General features: G+C 43.0%; 1 protein-coding gene across 3 annotated transcripts in view; it reads right to left on the reverse strand.

The window, feature by feature from the left end:
• The window catches only part of tbc1d13 (TBC1 domain family, member 13), a 46,987-nt gene that overhangs the window by 9,154 nt on the left and 18,033 nt on the right, over window positions 1-19,800 (reverse strand). For 2 of the 3 annotated variants that reach the window (XM_087998190.1, XM_087998191.1), the window contains exons 10-11: window positions 18,043-18,203; window positions 15,414-15,471 (exon numbers count right to left, since the gene is read on the reverse strand). In XM_087998190.1, coding sequence (XP_087854316.1) covers window positions 15,414-15,471; window positions 18,043-18,203 — 219 coding nt within the window. Of the gene's footprint in view, window positions 1-4,982; window positions 5,085-15,413; window positions 15,472-18,042; window positions 18,204-19,800 lie in introns of all 3 variants that reach the window. The other variant, XM_087998192.1, reaches the window with a different exon arrangement.

A 19,800-nucleotide genomic window follows, 5' to 3' on the forward strand; every position in this document is an offset into this window, starting at 1 on the left:
ACAAGCTCATTAACATTCATTATAATTATTGTGGCTCCAGCAAGAATTCCATCTAAAATTCCTATTGGCTGTACAGGTCTCTGAAGTCCATGTGTAGCAGCAACTTCTGGAGCTGGAAGTCACTACCAAAATCCATGTGCTGACACAGAGCGTGGAACATCACATCAGCTACATGTGGGTGTTGTTTAGAGGGAACATTGACCCTGGCACTAAGGCCCCCTCAGGCTGAAAATGCCCCCTTTTACCCCTAGATTTCTACTGGTTAGCCCATTCTCTATCCCTGCTAATACACTGCAGCCAACACAACAGCCAGGGAACTATAGACCAGTGAGCCTGACCTCGGTGGTGGACAAGATGTTGGAGAGAATACTGAGGGACAGGATGTACGTGTATTTGGAAAGGCAAGGACTGATTAAGGATAGTCAACATGGCTTTGTGTGTGGGAAATCATGTCTCACAAACTTGATTGAGTTTTTTGAAGAAGTAACAAAGATGATTGATGAGGGCAGAGCGGTAGATATGATCTATATGGACTTCAGTAAGGCGTTTGACAAGGTTCCCCTTGGGAGACTGGGTCAGATCTCATGGCAAGGTCAGATCTCATGGAACACAGGGAGAACTAGCCATTTGGATACAGAACTGGCTCAAAGGTAGAAGACAGAGGGTGGTGGTGGAGGGTTGTTTTTCAGACTGGAGGACTGTGACCAGTGGAGTGCCACAAGGATCGGTGCTGGGCCCTCTACATTTTGTTATTCACATAAATGATTTGGATGCGAGCATAAGAGGTACAGTTGGTAAGTTTGCAGATGACACCAAAATTGGAGGTGTCATGGACAGTGAAGAAGGTTACCTCAGATTACAACAGGATCTTGACCAAATGGGCCAATGGGCTGAGGAGTGGCAGATGGAGTTTAATTCAGATAAATGCGAGGTGCTACATTTTGGGAAAGGAAATCTTAGCAAGACGTATACACTTAATGGTAAGGTCCTAGGGAGTGTAGCTGAACAAAGAGAGTTTGGAGTGCAGGTTCATAGCTCCTTGAAAGTGGAGTCGCAGGTAGATAGGATAGTGAAGGCAGCATTTGGTATGCTTTCCTTTATTGATCAGAGTATTGAGTACAGGAGTTGGGAGGTCATGTTGCAGCTGTACATGACTTTGGTTAGGCCACTGTTGGAATAGTGCATGCAATTCTGGTCTCCTTCCTATCGGAAAGATGTTGTGAAACTTGAAAAGGATTCAGAAAAGATTTACAAGGATGCTGCTAGGGTTGGAGGATTTGAGCTACAGGGAGAGGCTGAACAGGCTGGGGCTGTTTTCCCTGAAGTGTCGGAGGCTGAGGGGTGACCTTATAGAGGTCCACTTTCAAGGAGCTATGAACCTGCACTCCAAACTCTCTTTGTTCAGCTACACTCCCTAGGACCTTACCATTAAGTGTATACGTCCTGCTAAGATTTCCTTTCCCAAAATGTAGCACCTCGCATTTATCTGAATTAAACTCCATCTGCCACTCCTCAGCCCATTGGCCCATTTGGTCAAGATCCTGTTGTAATCTGAGGTAACCTTCTTATGAGGGGCATGGATCGGGTAAATAGGCAAAGTCTTTTACCTGGGATTGGGGAGCTCACAACTAGAGGGCATAGGTTTAGGGTGAGAGGGTAAAGATATAAGAGAGACCTAAGGGGCAACTTTTTCACGCAGAGAGTGGTACAGATATGGAATGAGCTGCCAGAGGAAGTGGTGGAGGCTAGTACAATTGCAACATTTAAGAGACATTTGGATGAGTATATGAATAGGAAGACTTTGGAGGGATATGGGCCAGGTGCTGGCAGGTGGGACTAGACTTCACCTGGGCCGGGTGCTGGCAGGTGGGACTAGACTGCGTTGGGATATCTGGTCAGCATGGATGGGTTGGACCGAAGGGTCTGTTTCCGTGCTGTACATCTTTACGACTCAATGACAAGTCAATGGAAGTCCTGGTGAAGGGTAGGAAGTGCAAGAGGGAAATCTAAGAATGCAATGTGGAGAGGAGAGAGAGGGCACGACAAACACTCACAGGTAAGATTAGAGAGAATCTCAAGATATCCTAAGTAAGGGAAGAGAGTGGGACTCGTTAGGGACAATCTGCGTGTGGGGACAGAGGACTTTATGTTAAAAGCATAACACACCTCTGTCTTTACTCATGAGTAGGAGATGTATACAGAATTTGGGGAGAAGGACAGAGATTCTCAAAGATAGATTGACATAGGGAGTGAAGTGGTATTGGAGGTTTTGGCAGACTTAAAAACAAAAGGACAAATTCTCATGTCAGGATGTGATGCATCCCAGGTTGCATGGGAGGTGAAGGAGGAAATTACAGGGGCTTGATTCAAACTTTCAATTCCTCTCTGGCCACAGGGAAGGTACCAGAGGACTGGAGGACAGCTAATGTGGTTTCACTTTACAGGAAAGATAGTAGAGATAAACCAGGGAAAAGGCAGATTAGATAGTCTCACATTGGCGGTTGGGAATCTATTGAAGACTGTTCTGAAGGACAGAATTAATCTCTGCTTGGTGATCAGGGATAGTCAGCATGCCTTTGTCAGAGGGAGGTCATGCCTAACAAATCTGGTTGAATTTTTCACTCTGGGTGAACTTGATTAAATGTGAGGATGCGATCAAGTGTATAGAGGAGGGTAGTGTAGCTGATGTAATTTATATTGATTTCAGCAAAGCCTTTGTCAAGGTCCCCCATGAGAGAACAATAAAGAAGCTAAAAGCATATACGTCCAGGGTAACTTGGCACGTTGGATCCAAAACTGGCTTTGTGGTAGGAAGGTGTGTTACCGGAGGACAGCGTGTAGTGGTGTAGCACAGGGATCAGTGATGGGTCCCTTACTGTTTGTGAAATATATATACTATATAGGTGAGAATGTGGGTGGGAGGATGAGAAGTTAGCTTGTGGATGACACGATAGTTGGCCAAGTGGTTAACTTTAAATATCCTCATTACTGGCACTTCAAACTAAGAGGGATAGCTGCTCACTTTCAAAATGTTACACACCTCTATAAGGTTCTCCCCCGCCCAGCCTTAGATATAGACAGATTGGTCAGATGGGCAGATTAGGGGAGATGGAATTTAACCCAGATAGGGCTCAGGTGATACACTTTGGAAGATGTAACAAGGAACCCTCAATGAGTGGTAGGACACTAGGAAGCTCAGAGGAACCTTGAGGAGAATGTTTACAGATCCTGGAAGGGGACTGGACAAGTGAACAGTGTGATTAAGGTGGCATAAATGTTCTTTGCTTTTTATCAATTAGGGCATAGATTATAAGAGTAGGAAGGCTATACTGGAGCTGTAAAAAACTTTGATTAGGCCAGAGCTGGAAGGACAATGTGGTTGCCACACGATCGGAAGATGGGATTCCACTGGAAGAGTTCAAAGGAGATTCCCAGGATATTGCCTGAAATGGAACATTTCATCTATGAAAAGAGGCTGGACAAGCTTGGGTTGTTTTCTTTAAAGTAGAAAAGGCTGATTGAGGTGCATCAGATTGAGAGACATGGACAGAGTAGAAAGGAGAAGCCACCTAGATGATGAGTTGATAATGAGGGAACATAATTTTTAAGATGGCAATCAAGAAGTTATAGGGATTGGAGGAAAATGTTTTCACCCAGATCATGGTGGGAGTGTGGAATATAATAGTGGGAGGCGAGTAAGGGCAGGAAACTTCACAACTTTTAAAAAGTATACAGATTAGCACTTGAAATGTCACAACATTCAAGACTCTGGGCCAAGTGCTGGTGAGATTAGTGTAGACAGGACAGCACAGACTTAATGGGCTGAAGGGCCTATGCTGTATGACTATGACCATGGACTCATTTTGAATGGCTGTACATGTGGTTTATAGAATCATAGAGTCATAGAGATGTGCAGCATGGACACAGACCCTTTGGTCTTACTCATCCATGCCGACCAGATATCCTAATCTAATCTAGTCCCATTTGCCAGCACTTGCCCCATATCCCTCTAAACCCTTCCTATTCATATACCCATCTAGATGCCTTTTAAATGTTGTAACTGTACCAGCCTCCACCACCTCCTTTGGCAGCTCATTCCATACACATACCACCCTCTACAAGTAGTTGTCCCTTAGGTCCCTTTGAAATCTTTCTCCTCTCACCTTAAACTTATGCCCCATAGTTTTGACTCCCCTACTCCAGGGAAAAGACCTTGGCTGTTCACCCTATCCATGCTCCTCATGATTTTATAAACTTCCATAAGTTCCTGATTGAACCCAAATCTATTACATTGATTGGCTCTCCTTTATCTATCCGGTTTGTTAAGAGCACATGAAAGTCCAATACATTTGTTAGCCATTATATCCCCTTCATAAAGCCACACTGACTGTGCTGATCATATAACATATTTCTAAATGTGCTATTACAGCCTTAATTATAAATTAACATTTTCCCAATGACTACAGTTAACATTTTTTTGTCTCTTACCCTTTTTGAATAAAGGAGTTACATTGGCAGCTTCCTAATCCTCTGGGAGTTGTTCAGACTCTTGGAAGATTATTATATATGCATCAGCTGTGTCAAAGTCTCTCTCCCTCTATATCCTGGGATGTAATCCATTAGGGGCCTTAGTAATGTATTAGGCCCATTAGTTTACCTAGAACATTTTACTTTCTAGATAGTCTTACTTATTTCCTTCCCAGCTTTTGCCTTTGATTCATGACTGTACTATGATGACCTATGCAAAGTATAGCGAGAGAGAGAGAGAGAGAGAGAGAGAGAGAGAGAGAGTGAGTGAGTGCCAGACAGACAGAAAGAGAAAATGGGTGAGCATCACAGTAAGAAACAATATAGAGATACTTCCTTGAACTGAAATTTTTTGAGAGGTACACCATTTTGTCATCTTCATCAATTGTAAAATGCTCAAGATCTCTCCCATGCCCCTTTTCAAAAGACATGTCATACAGATTGCGAATACTCACCAAACACTGGTGCTTCTGGACAGTGACAGCCCCAACCTGATCTTTGGAGATGGGGCACAAAGATGCTTGCCAGCGTGCTGCTTTTCGAAAGGAACCCACTGTCTGATAAGAGGAAGTCAACTTATCAAGTTGGATGAATATAGAAGCATGTTGTTCATGAGAACTTGCTGAGGTTACAAGTCGGATATTTAGAAACAGGATTATGCAGAGATATTGGGCAGACAAGGTCAGTGGCAGACTTGGGCACATGCACACACATACACTCATACTGAAAACTGAGGCAGACACACCCACACACCCTCCCTAAGAGGCAGGGACATAGTGTAGGAAAAGTGATAGAGTCAAGAACTCGGACACAAACACAAGCAGACTGGCTGATGAAAGCAGAGGCATAGACACTGGATGGGGTGCACAGGAGATTAAGGCCATAAGACTTAGGAGCAGAAATTAGGCCATTCAGCCCATCAAGTCTGCTCAATCAAGGTTGATAAGTTTCTCAATTCCATTCACCTGCTTTCTCGCCATAACCCTCAATCTCTTAACAATGAAAAACCCATCTATCTCAGTCTTACATATACTCAATGACGTGGCCTCCACAGTCTCTAAGAATAAATTCCATAGATTCACCTCCCTCTGGCTGAAGAAGTTTCTCCTTATTTCATTTTTAAAAGGTCTTCCAATTACTCTAGTGCTGTACTCTTGGGTCCTAGTCTCTCCTACCAATGGAAATATCTTCCAACATCCAGTCTGTCCAGGTCATTCAGTATTCTGTAAGTTTCAATTAGATCCCACCTCATCCTTCTAACTTTACCAGGATATTGCCGGAGAAAAAGTATTTTAGCTATGACGAGAGGCTGGATAGCCTAGCGTTGCTCTTTTTAGAAGAGAAAAAACTGAGTGGGTCCTGATGGAGGTGTATAAGATTAAGAAGGGTGGATGGGAAGGAGCTGCTCCCGGTAGTTGAAGGGTCAATATCGAAATGGGGTGTGTGCATAATTATAAGATGAAAAACTGCAGGTTTAGAGTGGATTTGAGAAAAGGCTTCTTCAGCCAGAATTTGGTGGGAATTGGAATCTGTTGCCTGGGAGGGTAGTGAAGGTGGGAAATCTCACAACCTTTTAAAAAGAAAAAAGGTACATGGATGGGCACTTGAAATGTCATAACTATTAAGGCTGTGGGCCAAGTGCTGGAAAGTGGGATTTTTGAAGAAAGGTTGGTGCAGACTTGATGGGCCAAAGTGCTTCTTCTGTGCTGTTGAATTATCTGACCTCCAGTACAAATAAGGTCTGCTCTTGCTACAGAGCAATTCGAAGCAGAGGCTTAGAAAAAAAAATCCAGTATAACATTAACCCATCGTGAAACAAGTCAGAGATCTTGGTCCATTGACAGTAAACTGGGCTGAGGACAACTGTTATTCCATATCCAACTAAACATGTAATTCAACTATTGAGGTGACAGTTGAAAAAGGTATATGACAGGTTCAGTTCCACATAAAAAAATCTCCTGCGGGCAAATAGGATTCATTTGAAGCAGATGAAATGCAGAGAAAACAGAATATTAAAAAAAAGGGAAGTAACTGCCAACTTTTCCAACTATTACCTGTTTGTTGTAAAGTGTGAATGTGTTTCTTGAATTGACTTGAACGGGCCACTTGCCTATTTTCTACATCAGTTGTAAAGATGACGAGGTCCTGTAAAAATTTCAAACCACCCTCCCCATCCCTCTTTCCAGTGGAGCCAAAAACACATGATCCTACAACAGTCTCCAACGATCTGTTCATACTAAATAAAAACCGAAAGACCTGCGGATTCTGGAAATCAAACAAAACAAATTGCTGAAAAAGCTCAGCAGGTCTGGCAGCATCTGTGGAGGGAAATCAGAGTTAACAGTTCTGAGGAAGGGTCACAGGACCCTGAAATGTTAACTCCGATTTCTCTCCAAGATGCTGCCAGACCTGCTGAGCTTTTCCAGCAATTTCTGTTTTGTTTGAGCCTGTTTGTACACACTATTTCTGGATTACAAAGACTATTACTGGGAATTCGGAGCTACTGTCGATGTCTGTGAGTAGGGCAGACAACTGGGAAAACACTGCCAGGGAACCAGTCTGGTTATTTGACTTGTGCAAAGGATGCTGCAATATTCTCATGGGTTTAAGGATCACACGCAGTACAAGAAGGTTACTATTATTATAACTGGAGCATACCAACATTGAGGTAAACAACTATATATAAACCTAAAACAATCTGAAGTGCAAGTTATTTCCATTGACCGTAACAGTACATTGTGAAATCGAAGACCATTAGAAGGGGCCATTTAGCCCTTGAAGGCTGCTAGCTTATTCAATGCTTATGGCTCCAACCTCAATTCCTGCCAATTCCCTCCCTGCTCAAAAATGCATCATAGTCAACGGCGTTACAGCAAGACGGCCATGCAGCCACTGAATTCACACCAGCTCCTACCATCCCCCAGCTCTAGCCACATAGCCCCCGTGAATTCATTTCCTTCAAGAGCACACCTGATTTCCTTTCCGTTACCACCACACTTGCAGGGAGAACGTTCAGGCCATAGAGATGTACAGAACGGAAACAGACCCTTCTGTCCAACTCATCCACGCCGACCAGATATCCCAACCCAATCTAGTCCCACCTGCCAGCACCCGGCCCATATCCCTCCAAACCCTTCCTATTCATATACCCATCCAGATGCCTTTTAAATGTTGCAATTGTACCAGCTTCCACCACTTCCTCTGGCAGCTCATTCCATACACGCACCACTCTCTGGGTGAAAATGTTGTCCCTTAGGTCTCTTTTATATCTTTCCCCTCTCACCCTAAACCTATGCCCTCTAGTTCTGGACTCACCCGCCCCAGGGAAAAGATTTTGTCTATTTATCCTATCCATGCCCCTCTATAAGGTCATCCCTCAGCCTCCAATACTCCAGTGAAAACAGCCCTAGCCTATTCAACCTCTCCCCATAGCTCAAATCTTCCAACACTGGCAACATTCTTGAAAAACTTTCAAGTTTCACAACATCTTTCCAATAGGAAGGAGACCAGAATTGCATGCACTATTTCAACAGTGGCCTAACCAATGTCCTATACAGCCGCAACATGACCTCCCAACTCCTGTACTCAATACTCTGACCAATAAAGGAAAGCATACCAAACGCCGCCTTCACTATCCTATCTACCTGCGACTCCACTTTCAAGGAGTTATGAACCTGCACTCCAAGGTCTCTTTGTTCAGCAACACTCCCTAGGACCTTACCATTAAATGTATACGTCCTGCTAAGATTTGCTTTCCCAAAATATAGCACCTCGCATTTATCTGAATTAAACTCTATCTGCCACTCCTCAGCCCATTGGCCCATTTGGTCAAGATCCTGTTGTAATCCGAGGTAACCTTCTTCGCTGTCCACTACACCTCCAATTTTGGTGTCATCTGCAAACTTACTAACTATCCCTCTTATGCTCACATCCAAATCATTTATATAAATGATGAAAAGTAGTGGACCCAGGACTGATCGTTGTAGCACTCCACTGGTCACGGGCCTCCAATGTGAAAAACAATCCTCCACCACCACCCTCTGTCTTCTACCTTTGAGCCAGTTCTGTATCCAAATGGCTACTTCTCCCTGTATTCAGTGAGATCTAACCTTGCTAACCAATCTCCCATGGGGAACCTTGTCAAATGCCTTACTGAAGTCCATATAGATCACGTCCACCGTTTTGCCCTCAATCCTCTTTGCTACTTCTTCAAAAAACTCAATCAAGTTTGTGAGACATGATTTCCCACACAAAGCCATGTTGACTATCCCTAATCAGTCATTGCCTTTCCAAATACATATACATTTTGTCCCTCAGGATTCCCTCCACCAACTTGCCCAAGACTGAGGTTTGGCTCACTGGTCTATAGTTCTCTGGCTCGTCCTTACCGCCCTTCTTAAACAGTGGCACCATGTTTGCCAACCTCCAGTCTTCCGGCACCTCACCCGTGACTATCGATGGTACAAATATCTCAGCAAGAGGCCCAGCAATCACTTCCCTAGCTTCCCACAGAGATCTAGGTTCCATCTGATCAGGTTCTGGGGATTTATCCACTTTTATGTGTTTCACGACAAGCAGCACTTCCTCCTCTGTAGTATGGACATTTTTCAAGACACCATCTCTCATCTTTTTCATTTCCCTTTAACAAAATCCTTGAATCTGTGATACCTAGTCCTTGCACTATAAACTAATGGGAACAGCTTTTACCGACCTTATCTAAGCCATTATAACCTTGCACACCCCTCATTAGGTCTTGTCTAACCCTCCTTTCCTCCAAAGAACACTAACTTCTTCAACCTAACCTCAAAGCTAAAATCCCTCATTTCTGGGACCATTCGGCACATCTCTTGTGTATGTCTGACTTCCTTGTCAAACTGTGGTGACTGGAACTGGAAGCAATATTCTAGAAGCAGCCTAACCAGGATTTTAATGAAGGTTCAACAGAATCTCCTTACGTTTGTTCTCAGTAGCTCCATTTATGGAAGTCCAGGAGTCCACAGGCTTGGTATTTCCACTCAATATTGTCTCATCATTTTCAAACATTAAGCACATGCATCTCTGGGTCTCTTGAGCCCCTCACACTCTTTAGAGCCTTCTGGCTATCGATTACCTCTCATTTATGATCAACTGCTACTTTGTCAATCATCCAAAAGTTGAACCACAGCAAAATACAGTGGATGCTAGAATGTTGGAGATACTCAGCAGGTTTGGCTGCATCTGTGTCAATGCTGAAGAAGAATCACATCAGACTTTAAAATGTTAACTATTCCTCTCCATAGATGCTGCTATCAATGCTGGATTTCTCCAGTGTCTGACAAATGCAGTGGGCTAGTTATCTTGCCTATAATTAAAGTACAAATCTACAGTCTGGTACTGGTAATTTTGAACTTTGGTCACTACTTTGCCAGCAGTACTACACAACTAGCAATTTCATTGGCCCTAAAGCTCTCCAGAAAAGAGAGATGGAAATTCAGTCACCACTCATATCCAGTGGCAGAAATTTCCAACCTTTTTACACCTACATCAATACTGAAGTTACTCAAGACAAAACAATTTTCATCAGTAAACAAAGACAAAAGCAAATGCTTCAGTGAGCCAGGTTTACAGCAGGACCTTGGAGAGCTCCATCTTCTACTGCACCCAAGCAAATGACATTTCTAGACGTTTATGGATTTAAAACAAACGCCAGCTGCAGTTGTATTATTGTAGAATACTACTTCACTGAATCGCATTTGAAATGGCGAAAAGGAACACAACTAAACAGGAATTAAAGAGATGATGCCACGTGACACAGAGGAAAGATACCAACCATTTCATGTTCATCCACAATTGGTTCAACTGTTACACTTGGTGGGAGAAAGACCGTGGAGCTCAGACAGCCAGAAAATAGAGAATGCTATCAAACAGCTTGCCCCCAGGAGCTCAGAAGCCTCTGTCACATCCTGACTAACAGCTAAATCACCATAACCAGGAAATAAATCCTGGAATTCACTGGTTTGCACAGCCACTCACTGAAATTAACTGTCATTTTACACACCAAAGCAAGACCATTCGGCACATGCACGCATTAAACCTTTGCGATTTATTAGTGCACTTTCGAATCAGTAATTCAGAGGCCTGGATTAATAAGCCAGAAAACACATTCAAGTCACACAATGGCATTGTGAGAATCTGAATTAATTTTTCAAATGAAATGTTTGAATAAGATTAACATGATTAGTCAGTAATCCATTAGCAATCCAAGTTGCTAGCAGGAGGGCAGAATGCGATAAAGATAAACCTTGCTCTTTCACATTTAGCAATTCCAATGACTCTTACATTGCAGACTACACCCTCTCTCCAATCTTGCAAAAAAAAAACAAACACCTGGTGCTCCTTCAAACAAAATATCAACATATTCCTTTTCTTAAATTCTTCTAGGAAGGGGAGAAGGAGGAAAAGCAACCCCAGCATCTCAAACAAATTTCCAAAAGCAACAGACCAAGTTGTGATATTAAAGAGTTAACTGGCTCTGCTGACCTTTAGGAAATTGGATGTCCCAAAGCTAGGGTGGGATGCCTCTGACGTACAGATAGATTGCAAGAAATTACATTGACATCTCCTATTATTCAGAACCATTTACGTGGTCATTTCCATGCCATTCAAAAGCCTATTTACATTTTCATCCCCTATTCAGAAAGGGATAAGAACATTACAGTTGGAATTTGACTATTCCCTACAGTTAAAAAAATACAATTCACACCAGATCTGGCCAGTAAGGGATGATTTACATTACATTGTTTGTGGAGGTGATGTGGTCACTGTATTGTCTTGAGTGACATGTGACTGTGAGGGAGTGACTGGGGGTTGTCTTGTGAACATTACTGACTGTGACAAAGATTTTGCATAAAGGAAGGTCTATTTCTTTTGTTCAGAGCGCTTCCCTGGACACACCTTGCAAGCATGGCAAAGAGGGGTTCTCCAAAGCTTGGTTTGTACTGTGCTTAATAAATTTTACTTGTTCACAGAAGTTGGCATGTTGCATTTGCATCAAGAGTGTAAGAATCTCAGGAAAAAAAGAACCTAATAAAGTTGATAAAGTTGTTTTAAAAACATGTAGAAACGCTTGGCTTTATAAACAGACAGTGTGCAAAATCAAGAAAGATCTGCTCAACGTTTACCAAATCACCACCTTGGACATCAGCTGGAATGTTGTTCTGAAAGCTTCAGGAACTGGAGACAACGTCAAGGCCTTGGAGAGGGTGCAGGCTAGAATGTTACTGAGGAGAAAGGAATCTGGTAATGTGGCAAGACCAAAAAATATGGTATTGCTCTCTAGAAATAAAACAAAGAACTGTGGATGCTGGAAATCTGAAACAAAATCCCGAAATTTCAGGAGAAACTCAGCAGGTAGCATTTGTGAAGGAGAAGCAAAGTTAACATTTCAAGTCTTAACTGAAAAAGGGTCACTGGACTTGAAACGTTAACTCAGTTTCTCTCCACAGATGCTGCCAGACCTGACTTTCTCCAGACCCTAAAAGAAAGTGAGGACTGCAGATGTTGACGAAGAGCTTATGCTCAAAACGTCGACTCTCCTGCTTCTCGGATGCTGCCTGACCGGCTGTGCTTTTCCAGCACCACACATTTTGACTCTTTCTCCAGAATCTATTTAAGATCGTTCTCCTTAGAGACAGTTGGTGGTTAACGGAAGATGTGATATTGCAGGAAAACACATTTTGTTAAAGCTTTATTATCTTACACTCATCAGGATATCTGCAAGAAATTTCATTCTAAAGGGAGAGGTGCAGTGTGTGCTCATGTTCTGTCTGCAAAGAGCAGGGTCTCATGTACTCATATACACAGTCATCTACTGCTTCCAATATACACAGTCATCTACTGCATCCAATATACACAAATGCACCACACTGTGAACCTAACAATCTTAAACTGGTTGTCAGCTTAATTCTTACCAGACTTGGGATTACTTTACAAATGTTACCCAGTTTCTGAAGTACATCTAATGTTGGACACGATTTTGAATTTGCACGTGCTGGCTGGTCCTCAATGTGTCTGCTCCAAATGGCTAAAGGGGCATGCTGTTTGTTACATTCTGAGTCTATAGCATACAGAGCCCCTATATCTCAGCGGTACTGTAAGTGGTGTTCAAAATTATAAATAGGAAGAAATTGTTTCTGTATAACAGCTGTACAATCAGAAAATGCTCCATTGAACAGTTACTGGTCCAGCTCCCTGTCAAGAACAGACTCCATGATTTGACAGATTTTGTAGCTCAAAGTGGTTTCAGAGTTGGACGGAAGGACACCACGTCTGAGAAAAAACTGTGGGTTCAATTCTCATCGAATGCACCCATCACCTTGTTTGTTTCCCTTGCTGGGCAGGCGAGTTCCACAGAGTAATCAACCTGTCACCAGTTCACTAATCTGTCCTGGTCCATCTATGGCAACCTTACAGTCAAAGAGGCACACCAAAGCCTCTACTTCCTCATGAGGCTAAGGAAATTCAGCATGTCCAGAATGGCTCTTCACAATTTTTATAGATGCACCATAGGAAGCATCCTATCCAGATACATCACAGCTTGGTTTGGCAACTGCTCTGGCCAAGACCACAAGAAATTAGAGAGTTGTGAACTCAGCCAAGTCCATCATGAAAACCAGCCTTGCTTCCACGGTCTATACTTACCGCTGTCTCAGGAAAGCAACCAACATCAAAGACATCTCCCACCCCAGTCATACACACTTCCAGAAGATACAGAAGTTTGAAAACACATACCAACAACTTACTTCCCGTTGTTATCAGACTTACGAATGGATCTCTTATATATTAGAGTTGATGTTTCTCTGTACCTTCTCTGCAGCTCCAACACTATATTCTGCATTCTGTTCTATTACCCTGATCTAATACAGTAAGATATGATTTTTCCAATACTTTTCACTGAATCTTGATATGTGTGACAAAAATCAATCAAATCAAGCAATTTTGTTTGGGGGGGTGGGAAGGAGGTTACTAGCACGACCATCCCTGCACAGAAATTGGTATATCTGTGAAAAGTGGTACAGTCCTTGGACTTCCCCCATATAATGTTTTGGCCTCTTGAAGGAAGTCCTGCTGTACTAGCTACAGACAAGGGGCAGTCTGGTAATGGTAAATGAGGTAACCAGAAGCAAACACCTCATCAGCAGGGCTGAGGTGGTAGAGTCAATTAGTCCATTTGAAAGTTACCATTGAATCTGCCTCCAATACAGTGAAAACACTCTGCACCAACAGAGTATTAACACATTTCACTCTGGATGTAGATTTGCTCACTGAGCTGGAACGTTCATTCTCAGATGTTTCGTCACCATACTAGGTAGCATCTTCAGTGAGCCTCCGGATGAAGCACTGGTGGTGTAGCCCGCTTTCTATTTATATGTTTGGGTTTCCTTGGATTGGTGGTGTCATTTCCTGTGGTAACATCATTTCATATAGTGATCTCATTTCCTGTTCTTTTTCTCAGGGGTTGGTAAATGGAATCCAAGTCAATGCGTTTGTTTATAGCTTTCTGGTTGGAATGCCTTGCTTCTAGGAATTCTCGTGTATGTCAAAACTCATCAACAGTTCACTCTGTTCCCAAAGCCTGGGGAACAGCAATATAAAAACAGGTGAGGATCTCCCTTACGGTCTCCAGACTAGAAGGAGCAGGTTTCTTCCATGTGTAGAAACTCCCTCCGCAGGCTAATTTGAGCCTTTGCAGAGGACCGGAAACTCTGCCTTCAAATTCTGGAATGTCAGCTGTAGCAGCACATTAAACTCTTTAACAAAAAAAAGTGGCAGGTCTTTGTGCTGGCATAGCTCACGCCCTCTGCACTAAAGCAGTGAAGTAAGCTTCCAGCTCAGAGGCAGCATCCTCACCTGAGAATCCGGCCCCAGACAGTGCCAGTAAGTGGAAACTGAACTGGACCAGCCTGTATAAAGACAACTTATATAAACAGCAACAAGAACAGATCAGAGGCCAGGGATTTCAGCAGCATACAACTCACCCAGTCTTCCCAAAATCTGTCCATCTCCAGCTACAAGTCAGGGTGTGATAGAATATTCCCCATTTGCCTGGATGACTTCAGCTTGAACATCACTCCAGAAGCTCAGCATTATCCAGGATAAAGCAGCCCATGTAATTGGCACCACAGAACCCATGTTTAACATTCACTCACTTCACCACTGGAGCAGTGCACACTATTTACAAGATCCACTGCAGCAACTCCCCAGCTTCCTTTGGTAGCACCTTCCAAACCCAAGACCCTGAGCATTGAGGAGGACAAAGGCAGCAGACATATGGGACACACCACCTGCAAGCTCCCCACCCCTCCAAGTCTTGGAAGTATAATCGCCATTTCTTAACTGTCGCTGGGTCAACAGCAGCATTGCAGGTGCTCGTACTGCAGCACACCATGAGGTTTGAGAAGCAAACTCACAACCATCTTCTCAACAGATGAGATAGACAACATATCGGCGCAGCCAGGGACTGCTACACCCCATGAACTAATTTTTTCAAAATCACAGATCTGCAATAACAACTGCTTTGAGTCGACATCGAGACTTGTGTTCAGGGAATGTGGGTTACACACCCCATTGCATCATGGAGGCCAACAGAACCTGTAAAACCTTCTACCCAATAAGCCTGAAGCCACACCTCTCATATCAGCTAGTATAAAGAAATGGTTACAGGCATGAATGAAGCATTCATATTACGGCTCAGACGTTTTAAACCACCCTGCAGATTGTTTACACTGCTCTCTTAGAAAGCAGTGTGAAGATAAGACAATTAAAGTAACAGGATACTTCAAGTCTAGAGAACTTCAAATGCAGTTGTAGAATATGGTTATACTTATAACAGGAACAAATGGACTCACCTGTAGCAACCTCATGTTTGTAGTGAAGTCCCCAGCAAGCAGCTGATCCCGGATCAAACTGCAAGAAAAACAGGTCACGGTATCAAGGTGTGATAAATCCATTAAGGAAACTCTGGATCCGACATGCTCCTCCCATCATTCTCATTGACAGTCAAATTTATCATAAACATGTCCAAAATTATTTAAAACAATCAAATTTATTTACCACTGGTTCCATTTAATTGAATTCTAGTCTCCACTTTCTCAAAAAAATAGTAAATGAGATAAATTGAGCAGCTCCAAGCAAATGAAGAACTTACGAAGTCTGAACCTTCACAAACGTGGATTCTGAAGGTTAGGATTGTTTACATTTCCTCTCTCCACATCCTGCCCTCATTTCTTTTAGAAAAAATAACTCTGCTGCAATTCCGTCACTCCAAGAATGTACCAGTTCTACACTGTTTTCCATTTGAATGCACCCAGTTTTAAAGCAATTTGCTTTCTTGCATTGTTGAAACATAACCAATGAGATACAGCAACATCTGATTAAATGAACTGCAGTACAAAATCATAAATTCCAACAGTTGATTGGATCAATTACATTTTACAGGCAAAAAGTTTCCAATAGGGAATCAGTATAATAACAAGAGACTGAAGGGTGGGGGAACTTTCATTGGCAATCCCCAGGTCTGTTGTGCAACAGCTCAAGAATACCTGAATCTGAAGAGATTAGGACACACTCAACTGCACTCTGTCTGTGTAACTTCATTTCAGGTCAAATCTGATAAAGACAAAACAACAAAACTCTGCTGCCTAAGAATCATATTTAGTTCAACTCCGTAACTGACTGACTATTCTCATCTTAAAAGCACAAATTACAACCTGGGACGGTCAGCAAAGGAGAATCCTGCTCACAAAACAGGAGACCAATCTCAGATGTGCAAATCTGACACACACTTCAAATATATAATTCTCTAAATTATAGGAGGAAGCACCCATTAATTGATCTCAATGAAATGACCCCAGAAATTGAAGTGCTTGCATTTCATTAACAACTTTCACCAAGACAAAACACGCCAAAGTGTTTTACAGCCAATGACAAACCCCACTGCAATGGAGGAAACAGCCAATCAATATGTACATAGCAAGATTCCACATGAAGCGAGGCAATAGCACTTTGGCCTGAACACCAGGCAGAACACCCCAGCTCTTCTTTGAATTAGTGACACTGTCAGTTGGAGACTAGTAATCCAGAGACAAAGTCCTGGTTTAACATCTCCGATGGTTTTTTAACTCACTCATGGGATGTGGGCAAGAATGGGACGTGAACCCACATGGTCCATTTCAGAGGGAAATGTGTTACCCACAGCAGACAAATTGGGTTGGATATAAACTCAAAAGGGGTATTATTCAGGGCTACATGGAAAGAGAAGGGGAATGGGGCGAGGTGGAAAATTCCCTTTCTCCAGGCCAGCACATACTGATAAGACCACATTCTGTGCTTCGACCCGCATGAGAGTGAAGCAGTTGCTAAAGGGGTTCTCCATGAGGTGCCATTAACCTCAATGAACCAGAGTTGAGAGTGTGGTGCTGGAAAAGCACAGCAGGTCAGGCAGCATTCGAACAGCAGGAGAGTCGACGTTTCGGGCAAAAGTAATTCATCAGGAATGAGGCGGTGAGCTGAGGGGGTGGTGAGATAAATGTCACTTTCACCTCTCAGTGAACCTGCCAGTCAATTCATGCCAAAGGATTCTCCGAGCCAGATAGGTGACATGTGGAGCTTCTGCTGAAACAGGTGAGACTGGGTGGCGCCATGGTAATGTCACTGCAATAACAAACCTGAGGATAATGCCCCAAGGCCATGAATTCAAATCCCATCACACCAGTTGGTGGACTCCCAAGGCAACACTGTGCTGCCATTTCTGCTGGGTCTGTCCTGCCAATGGGACAGGACACATTCAGGGATGGTGGTGGTGATGGTGGTTTCTGGGACATTGTTTGTCAGGTATGATTCCATGAGTATACTATGTCAGGCTGCGGCTTGACGATTCTGTGAGACAGCTCTCCCAGTTCTGGGATCACTCTCCAGAGTCGACAGGACTGTTTTGCTGTTATCTTCCCGATGCCTAGGTAAATGCCAGATGGTCTGTCCAATTTCATTTCTTTGTTGGTACAACTGAGTGACGTCCAAGGCCATTTCAGAGGGCAGTTGAGAGTCAGTCACCTTGGCTCTGGGACTGCAGTCACATGTAGGCCAGACCAGGTGAGGGTGGCAGATGTCCCCCTCTGAAAGGCATTAGTGAACCAGTTGGGTTTTTCACAACAATTGACAACAGTTCCATGGTTCCCGTGCCCAGTCTGGCCTAGACATGATCCCCGAGACACAGGAATGTCGTTGACTCTTACCTGCCCTCCGAAATGACCTAACAAGCCACTCAGTTCTGGGGAAATAAATGGCAAATTCCAGCCTTGCTGGTCAAGCATGCAACCCACTAATGAATTTGATCGACAGACAAACCTGGCACCACCACCAACCCCACCCAAAAGCTGGTGGTTTGCTGGTTAGAAAAGGGTAGTCTACACCCTCGAAGGGGCAAGAGTTGCCCTTGATCTTTCACCAACAACTGAAACCACAGGTTTTGTTACTTACATCAGCATAGCGCAGCAGACCAGGATGAGGAAATCGAACCTGTGGATGTCTGAAAAGAGGGAATCCCATATTCGAATGACGTCTGGGAGGAGGAACTCTTGTGACAATAATAACGTGAGCCAACGGAAGGCGAAAAACTGTGGCTTGATGTTCTGCTCTTGCTGAAGCATAAAATGTACAGACCCTCATCAGCACAAGACACTCAGCTGAATTATTCATCATAAAACAATACTCATTTCATGGTATAGCAGCAACAGGTTGTTTGGGCCAGTCTGATGTTTATGTTCAAGACAAGCTTCTTCCAATTTTACTTAAACCCAACAGTATTGAGATATCCTTCTATTGCCTTGGCCCTTAGATTTATTTAGCAACATAACATCAATAGGAGGAGAAACAGGTTGAAGCTCTACATCTAACACTTATGCAAGAAATGGATTTGGAAAATGGGACAAAGCATGCACAACATCAGAAGAGTGTACTGACTGGTTGAGCCATCACTGGCATAAAGATGCAGCAGGAACAGTTAACTGCAGACCAGGTGAATAGACTCTGAATGGTCAGGGTGTTGCCATGGGAATGCAACAGGGATTGGCAGTCTCATAATATCTTTTTGCTCCAATTAAAAAAGGTGCAATGTATATCTAAATTCCTTTCATCGACATTAAACAGGGTTAGCGAGTTTTGAGAAGATTTGTAGCTCAGGTTGAGGTTCTGGATGTAAGTTTGGTCACTGAGCTGGAAGGTTCCAACTCAACCAGCAGACTTACATCCATAAAACAGGGTCTAAAACATTGTAGATTCTAGCGTACACAACTGCATTGCACCACAAGGTGCAGTGATGATCTCAAATTGGTTTCTGGTGAAGCTCTCAGCACAGTCTGGATTAATTAATAAAAAGCTGATTAGCAGGATCACGTCCAATGATGGCCATATTATTCTGTTTACATGTCTTGGGTATTTGGGCGGATTCGGTATTTGTGCTTAATCTGGTGACCAGGGAAAATCACAAACTGTTTAATCTTCAGGGATTGTCACTAACTTTTGTGGGAAAAGGGATTAGAACTTGAAATCAAAAACTTTGGTTAGGCTATGCACATTTTAAAAAAAAAGTGTTCATAAAGGGACGTTGCAGCTATAAACACTCTGAGCTCCGTGGCAGCTATTTCTAGCTCAGATATTGTGACCCTAGAAACTTAAAGAAGAATTGCATTTATATAGCAATTTTCACAAAACAGTAGATGTCATGAAAAACATTTTCAAGTCAGTAAAGTACTTATTGAATTGTTTTAGCATAGAAAAGCAGATGCCTTCAATCATTCACTCCCTCAAATGTTCATTCAGTTCTCCAAATAGCCAATTTTATATCCGAACCAGCCCTGCATAGTTAACAGAGTAAAGGCATCTTTTTTTTTTAAGATATTTTCTAACCAACCTGCACAGAGATGGTATTACTCACTTCTAAAACAGGTGGAACCTGAACCCAGGCCTCTGGCTCAGAGGTAGGGCATTGTGTCACAAGGACCCTTCTCTTTTCTAAGCTTGAGCTCACATTCAGTTTGTAGTAACCCTCAACAAATTGGTGTCTCCCCTTTTTGGTCCCTTTGCAGAATGACCTGCATTATGTAGCCCTATTAGCATAGTAAAACATTTCCAAGCTACTTCAGAGGAATATCAAACAAAATTTGACTGAGCTACATGAAGCATTATGAAATTTGGCCAAAGATATACATTTCAGGAAGCAGGTGGACAGACGGAGTT

The sequence above is a fragment of the Chiloscyllium plagiosum genome, unplaced genomic scaffold, assembly GCF_037043375.1.
Source record: "Chiloscyllium plagiosum isolate Xiang-an unplaced genomic scaffold, Cpla_swu_hap1 HiC_scaffold_21, whole genome shotgun sequence".
NCBI lineage: Eukaryota > Metazoa > Chordata > Chondrichthyes > Orectolobiformes > Hemiscylliidae > Chiloscyllium > Chiloscyllium plagiosum.